The sequence below is a fragment of the Castor canadensis genome, chromosome 10 (genome assembly GCF_047511655.1).
Source record: "Castor canadensis chromosome 10, mCasCan1.hap1v2, whole genome shotgun sequence".
Classification (NCBI taxonomy): domain Eukaryota; kingdom Metazoa; phylum Chordata; class Mammalia; order Rodentia; family Castoridae; genus Castor; species Castor canadensis.
In genome coordinates, this window is record NC_133395.1 from 140,305,270 (window position 1) to 140,319,996 (window position 14,727).

General features: G+C 44.2%; 1 protein-coding gene across 5 annotated transcripts in view; it reads right to left on the bottom strand.

Annotated features, from left to right (window-relative positions):
* Srgap3 (SLIT-ROBO Rho GTPase activating protein 3) overlaps positions 1 to 14,727 on the bottom strand; it is a 246,170-nt gene that overhangs the window by 23,011 nt on the left and 208,432 nt on the right. For all 5 annotated transcript variants that reach the window (XM_074044309.1, XM_074044308.1, XM_074044307.1 and 2 more), the window contains 4 exons: positions 7,701 to 7,835; positions 4,813 to 4,918; positions 4,403 to 4,630; positions 454 to 533 (listed from right to left, as the gene is read on the bottom strand). In XM_074044309.1, the coding sequence (XP_073900410.1) occupies positions 454 to 533; positions 4,403 to 4,630; positions 4,813 to 4,918; positions 7,701 to 7,835 (549 nt within the window). The remainder of the gene's footprint in view (positions 1 to 453; positions 534 to 4,402; positions 4,631 to 4,812; positions 4,919 to 7,700; positions 7,836 to 14,727) is intronic.

Consider the following 14,727-nt stretch of genomic DNA (forward strand, 5'->3'; position numbering starts at 1 on the left):
TTCCGTCTCCCTGGAGACTGACCACTCTTCTCCCTGTCCAACAGGGCAGAGGAACGAGGGGGTCACTCAGAATCACTGGCCTTTCTCTCCACATACTTCCCTTTCTCTCTCTCCGTATTTCTTGCTCTTTGGCTTTATTCCTGGGGTGCTCATGTACTGGGGACACACCCGTAGTATGGCATTGCCACTTTGCCCCATGAGGAGCTGCTTTTATCTGTCAAGGTCTACTGACAACCTGTCTCAGTCAACACCAGGTCCCATGTCCCAGCATGGGCCTGGCACAGAGTAGATGCACAGGGGAAAGGAACACAGGTTTCTTCCTACTTAGGACTCCTCCACCCCATTCTAAAGGATGGCTGTGCTGCCTCAGAGACTGGAGGAGCCATGAAGATCATCCCTGGGAGTGGTATGAGACCGCAGGTTAGGTTTTTACCCCGGCCCTCCCTCACTCACCTTCATCACTAGTGTGAGGCTCTGTGCCATTATCATGGTCAACTTCATCGATGGTGCCTGGCTCACTGTGTGGGCTGTCACTGCAAACATAGGAAAGGGGTTTGTTGGGGGGCATGTACACCCCTATACTACCCTTGACTTCCACTGGGCACTAGCCCAACCTACCTGTAGGTTCTTCCCCAGAGAAGGCCCAGCCCTACATCATCTTGTGTTTTCCATGTGACCACTTGTGAATCTTCCTCACCACAAAACTACTCTTACAACCCTTGCTGGAAAGCTTCCCTGAATACTCCCCTCAGACCCTTCTTTTTTAATTTATTTTTTCATTGTTGTTGTATTATTTATTTTTTTATTATTGGGTACACTGTGACATTTATAAAAGATCTTTCAATATAGCATAGTTGAAATCATACCCTCCATTATTTTCCTTTATCCCCTCTCACCCTACCTCGGCCCTTCTTAGCCCTGGAATTTGCTAGACCATCTTCTTGGTGAAGGCTGTCAATGGTTTGAATGTGCCCCCCAAAGTTCATATGCTGGAAATGTCATCTCCAAGGCCAGTGTTAGGAGGTGGGGCCTCATCAGAGGTGATGTTACAAGGGCTCTGCCTTCATGAATGGACTGTGATTATCACAGGAGTGAATTAACTGTCACAAAAGAGGACTGTATTAAAAGTGAGTTTGGCTAGACACCCTCTCATTGTCTTGCTCACTCTTGGGCTTTCTTGCCCTTTTGCCTTCTGCTACGGGGTGATACAGCATGAAGGCCTTTGCCCAATGATGGTGCCATGCTCTTGGACCTCACAGTCTCCAAGACCATGAGCTATGTAAGTTCCTGTTCACTGTAAATCGCCTCATGTCTAGCACCGTGACAGCAGCAGAAAGTGGATGAAGACTATGCTGTCTTCTGTAGGATCCAGATGTCCATGTTTATAAAACCCCAGCGTTTATCATCAGAAGGACTATAAGCCACAACAGAAAGGACCTTTGAAGTACTATGAGTCATTTCATAGCTGAGGTGACACATCCCGTGAGACACTAACAAGGGCTGTCACATCATCCTGTGTACAAGCACCCAGATCAATCTGGGTTGTGAGAGCAGGCTGGCAGTCATGATGAGCATGGTAGCTAAGTGATCCAGGTTGGTCAAATTTATTCATTCGTGTGCTGGTCGATCTCACCAGCTGCTACCCCTTTGTTAGACTGAGGCCAGGGTTCATTCACATGGTTATTTAGTCAGTTTTTTATTGAGTGAGTTCTAATTTATGCCACTATGCTAGGTAGGAGGGATGCAATAATAGGTCAGGTGGACAAGGTCCCTGGCCTCACTGCTCACATTTCAGGGACAAGGACAAATGAATACTCCAAGGAAACAGGCCAGTAAATAAAACACTTGCAAGGTGAAACAGTGTTTCATGGGAGAGAAGTGGGGAGAGCGAACTACATGATTGTCAGGGATGACTTTGTGGACAAGGTCATTTAAAGGATCTGGGCTTCATTCTGAAGAACTCGCCATTGCCACCTGGGTAGGATCCTGGCTGTCTCTGACCTAGGGAGCCTCGTGTTTCACCTTCCTTTTTTACACTCCACAGCCCAGTCAAACAGAGTCACTTTTTATTTTTTCAAATGTTCCAAGCCTAGAACTTTCTTCTCCCCCACCTCACTGCACTGGCCTGTTCACCTTGCTCCCTTGGCTCAGCCTTCGCTTCCTCCAGGAAGCCTCTTCTGCCTGCCCTGGATTGGCTCAGGGGCCCTGCTTCCAGACCTGCCTATTGCCTGCTACCATGGTGCCCAGCACCAGAGACTGATCTTGCTCAGATTCCATCCCTGCCACCCAGCCCAGGACCCAAGACACAGCAGATGTGAGTATGCTGTCTACTGTGCCGAGACCTTCGGCCAAATCTCCCCTTTTGGCTTTGAAAACTCCTCCAAAATTACCACATGGTTAAGAATTTTCTAGTTTCATGGGAAAGAAATAGGATGGCTATTGAATGTTGTTCTCTGATAAGATTCAGAACACTGTGTGTGTGTGTGTGTGTGTGTGTGTGTGTAATTGCATCAAGCTACTGTACTAAGAAAAGAGAACTGGTAATGCTAGTGAAAACTGTGTGGAAGGCTCTCTTTATGCAAAATGATGCTTTCTAGCTGTTCAATGCTTCTGTGACTGAGCCAGGGTGGACTTGCCCCTTGGTGTCTCAAATGAGAATAGACACCATCATGGGCCAGTATTTCTTTGTGAGAAGGTGTATGTGCAGGGTCAAAAGGGCTGGAACAGCTCCCTTCTTTGAAGCAGTTACACAAATCTGTCCACAGAATTAAGGCAATCCAAGCACCCAGAAATACTTTAATCAAAAAACAAACTCTTGCTGGGCATTGTGCTGTTATACCAGCCCTCTGAAAGCTGAAGCAGGAGGAGCTCAAGTTTGAGGCCAGCCTGGGCAACATGGCAAGAACCTGTTACAGAAAACAAAATCAAAAGGCTGGGTGTGGTGGCGGCTCATCCCTATAATTCTAACTATCAGGCCAAGATCCAGAGGATCACAGTTCCAGGGTAGCCCAGGACCCCTGACTCAACCGGGTGTGGTGCCACAAATCTATAATCCCAGCTACTGGGAGGCATTAGGTAGCAGGATCATGGTCCAGCTTGGCCCCATACAAAAATGCAAGAACCAATCTGAAAAAATAACTAAAGCATAAAAGGTCTGAGGATGTGGTTCAAGTGACAAAGCACCTACCTAGCAAGTGTGAGTCCCTGAGTTTACCTAGTACTGCCAAAAACAAAACTAAACAAAACAAAACAAATGAACAAGACAAAAAAAAAATTCTGTTTCAGGTACCTGGCTAAAAGTAGTTTGAGTTAGACTAAACATGTAGCTGCATGTTGTCCTGGGCTGGAAATAAAGCAACAGTAGGAACACGTTGGCTGGTCTCTCTTGCTTGGTGTGCTGAATTTCTTGTCTTTGCTGCCATTTTTATGGACTACTATTTTTTGGTTAAAAATGTAGTTGATACATATAAAACAAAAAGTTGTACATATTATGGGATGCTATGTGATATTTTGATACATGTATACATTATGTCATGTTTAAATCATGGTAAACATTCATCTCTTTTACTTCTTTTTTGGGGGAATGGGGATGTTAGGGATTAAACCCAGGGCCTCAGGCATGCTATGCAAATGTTCTATCACCAAGTACATCCCTAACTCCTTTATCATTTTTTAAGGCTGTAACCTGTGGAAGGTAACCAGACCTGATTTCTCCTAAGACCGGGTATAGTGCAGATGCACAGAGGTGGCCAATTAGTGACTGCTGATCTGGAGTAGGACCTCATTAGTTGGGTGAGGACAGCGCTGGGGGTTCAGTCTCAGCTCAGGAGCTTTTTCTTTGCTTCCTGAAATGGGCCTTGACTCACCTGGCCAGCTGCAGTACTACCTCTCCTCACCAGTGTGGTGATTCACCAGGCCCAAATGTCAGCACCGAATAGTTGGTGGGCTTGGATCAGAACATTTTTCCATTGAGGCTTTCAGAGAACAGGTTTTTACAAAGCTGGAGTTGCTGACTGCCTTCGTGCAACCACCATGAGGAAGAGTGGCTGAGAGGGAAGCCAATCAGAAGAAAGCAAAACCAAGGAGTGAAGGACCAAGTCCTGATGATAATAGTTGAACCCTGGATCAAGTCACACCTGAAGACATGCCCCCAGACGTCTCAGTTAAATCAATAAATTCATGTTTGGTTTAGGCCAGTTTGAGTTGTATTTCTGGCCCTGGTAACCAACAGAATCTTAACTGATACACCTGTCTCTCATACAGGGCTGCTGTGAAGCCTGAGTGAGAACATGTATATGGAACTAGAGACTCTAAAGCAGTAAGAAATGTAGAGGCTTTTTACTGTTCTTGTTCAACAACAACAACGATGATAATAATAATATCAAGAGGAATGGTATCTTACCAATATTCTTCCCCTCCAGCCATGCATTTTTCATACACAGGTCCCTCTAGCTCCCGGGGACTGGGGAAGATGGCTTCATGATGAATGATGATGGTTTTGATGACTTCATTGACGTGTGCCTGGCAGGACACAGGGTCCTGCCCATCAGGGATGTGCATGAGGGTGGGCCCGAAGCAGATGGCCAGGTTGTAAGGATCCATCATGTTCTCGTCACTATACTGGGAGAGGCTAGGAGAGAGCATGTACCCACAAGTCATCTAGGAGAGGCAAATCCTCTCCGTGCTTCCTATTTTGGAGGTTTCAATGATCTGCTTTATAAATAGTAGCACCTGCAAAAGCTTTGCTCTCCATCCCCCCACCACCAAATGGAGTCAGGGTTGAGCCAGGTGGATACCTTAAAGGGCACTTACTGGTTGAGGAAAGCAAAGAGGTATCTCATGACCACGATGACCACGCGGGGCAGTGTGATGAGGATTTGTTGGATCTGATGCACCCTCTCAGCTGGGTTCTCCAGTTCTATAACATAAAGGTGTTTCAAGGTGCCTGTCATCCTCAGAAAGCAAAGCCACAGTTGGTTGCTGGTCCCACCTCCTAGTCAGCTCACAAGGACCAGTGGAGTCGACTCTACTCTCAGTTGTGGGATTAACAAGTGGTTCAAGCCCAGCCAAGCAGAATATCATATCCCATCACATGCACACATACACCCCACCACCACCAGGAGTGCTGGGGTGTAGTCTACCCAGAACCAATCAGAATGGGAGAAACCTACAGGGCAGTGACCCTGAATTTGGGTAGAGGGAAGTCTGGATTGCTGGGTGCTGCAAGGAAGTAGGACATTACCTAAGAACGAAGCTGGCACAGAGAAACAGAAGGGACAGATTCTTGCAGATGCCCTGTGAGGGTCTGAGTCCAGCTGGGTCTAAACTTGCCAGCTATATTCCCTTTTATGACTGAAGCTAGCTAGTTCGAGTTCCTATCACCTGAAATCTGTTAGTCCTGACAACACAGACAGGAACCATGTTTTGGTAAACTATTAACAGGTACCAGCTGCAACATAGACCTGGAACACAGCAGCTGCTCAGGGAACGAATTGACTACATAGGAACCTCTAGAGCTACCTGTTGGACACACAGCTTGGAAAATGCTTGGGATTTTGTCTCTGACTCTGTTTTCAGGTCAACCCTCGAGAGACAGGCACTGGCATTTTTACCACTCTGCCATGGGTGGGGATGGCCAACTGGGCTTGATAAGAGGAGACAGTGCTTTGCGAAACTGGAAAGCTGGAGTTACAGAGTGAGTTGCCAGAGCTCTGAAGGGTACCTGCAAGGTGAACTGATGTCAGTTTCTTTCTCAGGGAATGCTTTGCTCACAGCCACTCCCTCTAGCCCCCACATTCTGTCTAGTGTTTCTTCTAAAATGTACCTTTTCCTGCTTTTCTGTATCCCTTAGGGTCATTCACTGTGGACTACAGCCATCCTTGCCTGACTTGTCTCCAGGCCACAATCCCTTCCCAAAGCATCTGGAGACAATCTAGAGCTGTGCCACTCAAATGAGGTGCTGTTGGCAAAACTGGGGCACTTGCATATCAATCCGGCATCCTATGAGGTTGTCACAGTTATTGGGGGGTAGTACTTACATTTGGTATCAAAGTGCCCGGGTTCATCCATCTAGAGCACACCTGTTATTTACTAATGTTGTTTTTAAATAAATTTATTTTTAAAAAAACTTTACCTCACTCTGTTAATGAGAAATGAGGATCATTTGTCATGATTAGGAGGTAACATAAGAATAGATACAGTAATCCTCCTTTACTGGTGGGAATATATTCCAAGATGTTCTGGAGATGCAGATAGTATCAAGCCCCATATCTACTGTTTTTCCTTATACATACATACCTTTGACAAAGTTTAATTCATATATTAGCCACAGGAAGACATTAATGATAACTAATAATAATGGAACATTTACAACAATATACTGTAATAAAAGTTATTTAAAAGTCATGAAATGTTTATCACTGGAATTTTCCATTTAATATCCTCAGACAGCAGTTGACTGCAGGTAAACTGGACTTTAGAAATCAAAGCCACAGATGGGGGCTGGGGGAAGAGGGTGATTGTGTAACAGAAACCAAACAGTGCTACTAGTTACAGGCAGTCACTGTTGTCTACAAAAATCTTCCAATCCTGGCTTTCTGTGATGAGGCGGCAGGTCCATGTGTACATGTGAGGTTTTTCTCCTTAAGAGTACAGGAGAAAACTGACAAGAGACTTTCTCACAGCTTGTCTCAAGTCAGGCAACATCACGACCTGAACTGGAGGTTGACCTTCCTGTCCACTCATGGCAATACAAGGAACTGGGGGTTCTTGAAACACGGACTGAGCAAGAGACCCAGGGTTTAGAGCCCTGGGCCTTCGAGGCCAGGACTTCTAAGTCATGGCTAAAGGCTGAAGTAGATCTGGAGAGATGAGCAGGAAACAGTGAGGAAAAGGAAGGGTCTTCACACAAGGAAACAGGAGGGCCAGGCCTCCTCCCTCTGATCTTGCATCTCCCAGAACACGCTCCTAGCTGAAAATATCTCACAGAATGAGAAGCACCCCCAGTGAAAGTGGGGGAGGCCAATAAAATTTTAAAAGTTTGTTCTCAAAATAATAAAATTCTAACATTCTAAAATTAAAAGTTTATTTTAAAAATATTCCTAAAGGTTGCCTTGGATTTTGGTATCTTATAGTCAAGATGACTTAAGGTCTGCCCCTGCCTCCCCAGGCTGGGCTCCTCTTGACTTCTGCACAGTGCACAGCAGTGAAGGACTCTTAGGGCTAACAGTATAACCGATTTCCATATTCCCCAACAGAACATGTCTGGAAAAGTTCTGGAATCCTTGCCTGACATTCAAAGTCTCCCCCACTCTTGCTCCATCTAACTTTTCAGGCCTCTTGCACCATGTACTGGCCAGGACAACCTCCTGCTGGTCCCAATGGTCTGTGTCCCCTACTCTTCCCAGGATTCTCTGCATCCACTCTTCGTGGAAGACCTGCTCCCATCACTCTCTCAGGTCTGATCTGAAAAACTGAGGCTTCCTCTGCTTCTCTTCTGAGCCTCTTAGGTACCGGGGGTATGCTGTGCCCATCAGCCCTCTCACCATTAGCAATCTCACTTTCTCCACAACTCAGTTCTAAGATCTATGAGGATGAGGACCACACTTCTTTCATGATATCCTTCCTTGGCACCAGGCCCATGGTGCAACGACAATAAGGAGTTCTCAAGGAATTGATGGCTCCCACTGGGAAGTACTTACTAATAGTAGATATCAAATCTTGAAACCTTTCCTTAGGAAAGAGTGGGTTTTCCAGTCCTCGGAAATACAGTTTTAAAACACCAGCAACTGAATTGATATCTCGCTCATTTTGATCGTCCACAAGGGGGTCTTCACCTGAGTGGAAACAGGAGATGATATTTCCAGTTGGTAATGAGGCAGAGAATGGGCACATGGCAGAAGAGGTAACCCAGGCTACCTCACACTGGAGGGAAGGCAGATGGGACAGACATCCTGACATATGACTCCCAGCCCCCAAAGGTTTAAAGTTCTCCTTGCAACTTTCTACTTGAAAATGTTCAAATCTTCAAAAAAGTTGCAAAAATAAAATAATGAACACTGAACATCTTCTACTAATACTGGTCTGGTCATATTTGTTTTCTCTATTTATATTCATTGTGGCTCAGTGATTTGAGAGTTTGTAGGCATCACAATACATCACTCCTAAGTAAATACCTCAACGTGTTTCTCCTAAGAACCAGGATATTCTCATAATCATGATAACATCCTTCCAAAGTAACACCCCACACTCGTACGTTCCCAAGTGTTCCTCAATGTCATTTATAGAATTTTTTTAAAACCTGAGATATAATTGCTGTCCATACAATTCATTAGATGGTTACATTTCTCCAGTCCTTTGTAGGCAAAATAGGCGCTGACGTTTTTGTTTGTTAATTTTGTGTTTTATAATATTGACTCTTTCTGAGGGGTTCAGGCCAGGTGTCTTGTAGAACTGCCTCATATGCTGGATTTGTCTAATTGTTTCCGTCATGACTAGATTCAGGTTAAGTATTTTTGGCAACAATACTATGCCAGTGATGTATGGAACAAGTGATTGCATCCCATCAGGAGGTAGCAGGCTGTCCACTCCTGGGGATGCTGGTGGCCTCCAGATCTCTACAGTGTAAAGGTATTTTCCCTCTTTGTAATAAATATATGATCTGTGCAGTGATAAACCCTAAGTGTCCTGATATTTTAAGCTGTTCCATGTGTCAATGTGATCAACACATTTCACCCAATGGTTTAGTATCCAATGATGACTTTTGCCTTTTACACTGTGTGGTTACAAAATGGTGATTTTAAAATTCTGTCATTTCTTCAACATTTATTAGCTGACATTATCTTGTAAAGAAAAGCTTTCCTTGTGTTACCTCTGCCCCTACTTGCTAGTATCTTTACAGACAAATTTTTTTTTAAATCACAACTCTTTGGGATGCTTAAATTATCCCAAACTTGGCTAGGGAACGTGTGTTTGCTTTTGTTTTGTTTTGTTTTGTTTTTTAATTTGGTGATGGATGGAACCCAGCATGCTAGGCAAGAGTTCTACCACTGAACTACATCCAGCTCTTGGTTTCTTGAGACAGGGTCTCACTATGTAACTCAAGTTGGCATCAGACTTGTTATGCAGCCCAGATGGCTTCATGATCCTTCTGCCTCTGCCTCCCAAATGCTGGGATTACAGCCATGTACCACCATGCCTGGCTCTTGTGTCCTTTTAATACGACCTCCACTCAACACTTCTTTACTTTCTGAACAAAAGTTTTCCTCAATCGCTTTTTACTTTCCTTGACCCATAACTGGAACCACACATGTCCAAGGAATTCTGTTTGCTTTGCACAGGATGATATTGAAAAGCAAGACCTAGTAGTAGGTGTGCTCACTGCTACAAGAGTGTTAGGAAGCTTTTCCAGACACTTTCATTGAACAGAACTAGAATGTGTGTGTGTGTGTGTGTGTGTGTGTGTGTGTGTGTGTTTTCATGAGTTCATACAGATGTTTTGTATTCATATCGAAGATACAAGGTTTTCTCTACCTTCATTTATTTTGTATTTATACAGACAGTCCCCAATTTACAACAGCTCAACTTAACAACTTTTTGAGCTTCTGATGGTAATAAAGCATACTCAGAGAACTATTTTGTTTTTTATTGTCAGTATTCAATAAATTACATGAAATGTTTAACACCTTATTATAAAAGAGGTTCTGTGTTAGGTGACTTTGCTTAATGGTAGGTTAATGTCACTGTTGTGAACATGGTTAAGGTGGGCTGGGCTGAGCTACAATGTTTAGTAGTTTGGGTATATAAAATGCATTTTCAATTTATAATATTTTCAACCTATGATAGGTATATCAGTGTGACATAACCACATCATATACTAAGGAGCATCTCTATATCTCTTTTTAATAGTCAATCATGGCTCGGAATAACATTGATAATTAATGTATCTATCTGCCTCATCCCACAACCTGCATAGAATAGTTTCAGAGTTTAATAGCAATATTACCACTGAAATAAACCTATTATATAAAATTTAGGGTTTATGCATAGGGCTTTTGTTTCTGGTTTTGTTTTATGATCTGCTGAATGATCCCATGGTCAGAAGACAGAAGCTAGATTAGGGGTTCCTAGGGCCCAGGTGGGGTAAGAAGGACACAGGACACATAGGCATAGGCTCCTGTGTGGGTAAGACTGGATTACAATGCTGACTGTGCAATCTGCAAATACACTGGAAACCAGTGAAACATACACTTCAGAAGTGGCAGAACCTCTGCATATCACTCAATAAAGCTGCTAAAATATATGTTCAAAGTCCCTGTTCAAAGTTACTCAGTTGTTATCAATCTGATACATAGTAAACTTATTTCTTTTATTTGTATCCAATGATAAGGACTGAATTTTTATAGGTCTTTTTCTAAATTTATAGTTCGAAAATATAGAGCATTTACAGAGTCCAAAAGTTAAAGCCAGATGAAAAGTTGCACCATCATGCTTAGCTTTGTCCTTTGAGATGGAGTCTTGCAAAGTTTTTGCCTTCCTTGGCCTGGAACCCCGATCCTCCGGATCTCAGCCTTCTATGTAGCTAGGATTACCGGCACAAGTCACCCCACTTGGCTTTCCCCTTATTTCCTACATAAAATGTAATATACTTTTACATAACCTTGTTTCTTTCCTTAACAATAAATCCTGGAAACCCCCCCACACACACATTATTTCATAGAGATGGCTTCTTTATTTAATGGTTACAAGTGCTCTGTTTTTTTGATAGATCGTAATTGATTTAACTAATTGCTTATGGATCAACATTGATTTCTTTCCAGCAATCTTTTGCTGTGATTAGCTTAGCCACTGTGAATATCCTTGCACATATGCTTCAGGATTTGGGGTGGCACATCTCTGAGATGAGTTCCCAGAAGTGGGCAACTGGGGACAGTGGACAAGCAATGTACAGTTGTACCAGTTGTAGCCAAATTCCTCTCCAGTTGGGCCACACCACTTTACACTCCCGGCAACAATGTCATCTTGAGAACTGATTTCCACAGCTCTACTCCTGGCAGTGTCAATCTTCTGGATTTTTGCCCATTGGACAGGGGCAATGCTGTCTCAGGGGAGGAGCACTTTGCAATTTAATTGGGGGCTGCTGAGCTGGCTCATCACTAGGAATTTCCATGGGAGGGGTAGAAGGAAGCAGGGAGCAGCTAACACTGACATGGTGTTGTTTACACAAACAAACATTCCAGCACAACTGTAAGTCTGGCAAATGGTGAAGAGAAGTGGAAACTCACACTTGGATCTCTTTGTGAATGTGTGACACTACCAAGTTTCTGCTAGTCCCGATGTGAGAATTAAAGATCCACTTCTTTCCTATATCAGGGAGTGCAGGTTACAGAGCATGGACCAGAGTTCAGCCCTCTTTTTGGGCACACTTGTGCAGTGCCCAGCCTAAGCAACCGTGTGTGGCAGCCCAGACTCTAGTTTCCTTAGGTTAACCTTTCATATGTCTCCACAGGAGGCGATGAGTCTTCTTTGTGGGGAAGGAAGAGAGAGCACATTAAAACATAATTGCCTGCACTCACTTAGTAGTTCTCAAGTGAGAAGCACATTTCTGAATCCTCACAACAGTGCTGCATGGCTGTAGAGGCATGGTTTCAACCCCATCCTTCTCTCCTGAAGCACTAAGAAGCAACATGCCCAGGCTAACACAGCCACTCCCAGCTTTCATAAGGCCTGGGAAATACTCTCTCTACTACCTGTGATTTTCAGATCTCTCTATCTGTCTATCTGTGTGCATGCCTGCCTATACCCAGAGTAGATTTCTAGGTTGTAACTTCTCAGAAGCTTAAGGAAAAGAGAGTTATGCTCCTGCCTTTGCATCTGTCCATCTATCCATCCACACACCATCCATGGTGTGAGCATTTCCTTCTTTCTCTCCTTTCCTTACAGTAGAATCCCCCAACTTTTTTTCCTTTTTAAGAAAAAAAATTCTATGAAATTCCAACATAGAGAACAAAATAGTCCTAGTTGAACTGGAGGGTGGGAGTGGGTCCCAGCCTCATACCCTCAGCCCTCAGTCTCTCACCCTGTCGCAGCCTCAGGAATTTGAAAACTGCACTACACTCAGCTGTTTCCTATCACTACCACACTTCATAGGTAGCAATTATTCAAAAACACATGGAGGTTTTCTTCCATATTGCCCATTAGCTCCCATTGCCTAGCAGAGTTAACATACTGACTTCACATACATAAACATACACATTAAAACCCTGGTTGGCTCATGTCAGAAGGAAAAGAAAGCTGGTTCAGGAATCATAGGCCAAGAGTGGAATTTTAACAGGTTATAACTTCTCAGAAGCTTAAAGAAAAGAGAACCACACTCCATGCAACAACTGTATGTAAGGAACAAGGAACAAGAGAAACAAATTTGTCCTGGAGAGAGAAATAAAGCACTAAGGAAATCTCTTTTAGTAAGTGGAAAGGATAGGCACCCTGCATGGATTAGCATAGAAGACTTAAATTTTACAAAGCAAAGGGAAGAAAGGAAAAAGCACACAAAGTACTGGTTTGGGGAGAAAGTTCAGTCACAAGTTTGCCCATGTGGGATATGAAGAGTGCGGGGGAAATACTGAGCTGTGCTGGGCTTTGGCCACCTGACTCATCACCATGGCAAAGTGGAGGGACACAGCACGGGAGCCAGAACAAGGGAAGATACTAGTGTGAAGAGCCAGGGAGGACTGTCCCCTGGGGTCAGCTGGGGAAGACACCAAACCCAGGGTATCTGACTGGTAAATGTCAAGAAACAGAAACTGTGAAGTAAGAAATGTGGCCACTGGCCAGCCCAAAAAAGCTAGGAATAGATTTATCTAAAAGAGACATGCCAGGAGCAATTCCCCTAGAAGACATGCTGCATTGTGGCTTAGGTGGGGCAGAGAAGTAGACTGGCAGGAAAATAAGATTCACCTTGGAATGATGGAAGGAGAGAAGGAGAGGGGCCTTCTGTACATGTGGAGGGAGAAAAGACAAGTTTTTTGTTTTATTTGCAGCTGTGATATGGGTCAGATGATCTCTGCTCAGCTGCACTCTGCCTGAGGGGATCCGAGGCTTGCTAGGAACAGAGAATTCTTTTCAGTTGCACATCACCCCTGCAAAACACCCAAGCAAGTGACAGCAGATGCTGACCTTAGCCAATCATATTTAAGAAGGAAAGAAAGCAGCAACTATTGGACTGGGGAAAAGGGTGGAGCCTGGTCCATTACCTCATACTGCTGGGGGCTCAATGCAAGCTTGCGAGTGAATGAATAAATGCCTGGGGAGAGCTGGGATCATGGGGCCCTCTACTTCTAAGCACTCAAGATCCTAGAGTGGACTCCAGAGCTGAAGCTGGACCTTAGGAGGTTGCTGGGCACCACATCAAGCCAAATCTTGCGCTCAACACCCAGTTCCAATCCAGAGTATCTGGGGCACAGAGAGCCTATTCCTGGTACTGCAGAATGCCTCCTCCACCCTGGAGCTGGATGCCTGTTAGGATGGAACTGGGAACTAGAAGGCAGAAAGTCAGCTCAGGAGGCATTTCCTTCTGAAGAGAGAACAGTGGGAGAATTCTATGGTGGAACCCAGGGACAGGCTTGCTGAGAGCCCAGTCAACAGCCTTAAACCAAACACCTCCCAAGGCTGAGGGGGCTCCCATAAAAGAAAGGCTACCAAAGCACTTTCTTACCCACTGGGATGTGATGTGCTGTTAGGAAATGGGCTTGGGCTTGGAGTCCTCAGAACAAGCCCAGCATCAAAGCCACTGGAGAACAAGGCAGCCAATCAGAGCTGAAGAGGGACATACTGTGGGAAAACTGGAAGCAGAGATACTGTTTGGGATACCTATGATCTAACTTTTCTTCTCCCTCTTCCCCAAGAAGCAGATATGGACTTGTTAGTATCAGGCTTTGTCCCAGATTTAGGAAGCAGGATGTCTGCAAATTTTTTTCTTGAATGAAAATGCATAGACTTCTAGTTTCACTGTAGCAGAGGGATAAGCACTGTGCAGACAAAGGCCAATGTGTAAGAACTAGAAAGACCTTCCTGTGCATGGTCACTGTCATCGGTTGCCTGTCCCCACCAATGATTCTGAGGCCAAAGGAGGCTACGAAATAAATCATATGTGTCCAACCTCATTTCCAATAAGCCTTCACATCCTTGACTAATCAAAGTGGGAATTAGGTGGAGGAGGGGAATGTGTGCACTCTTTCTCCCAATGTGTGGTTTACCAAAAATACTGCAGGAGAAAAATGAAGAATTAGGCTGTTCTAAAAGCTACCTGGAGTTATCTCTGTTCTTCCAACTTTTATTCTAAAAGGCAGCATCCCTTACAAACTCACATGGATATTTCCAAGTTCTTTACAGAGCTCTCCTTCCCAGCAACTACTATGACGCACACTGGAGAAAGTCCCCAGAAGCAGTTGCAGTCCTGCTTGAGCTTCCCCCATCCAAAATGCACAAGACGAGAAGAGTTTTGGATTTGGGATTTTTTTTTTTGAATATTTGCACATACATAATGAGGTAGCTGGGGAAAATATCCAAGTCTCAACACAAAATTTATTTGTGTTTCACACAACCTTTATAAACCTGAAGGTAATCTTGTATTACATCTTTAGTATACCTGCCTTTTAACTGTGACCAGTCACATGAGGTCAGATATGGAACTTTCCACTTGTATGTCATGTTGGTGCTCACAAGTTTTGG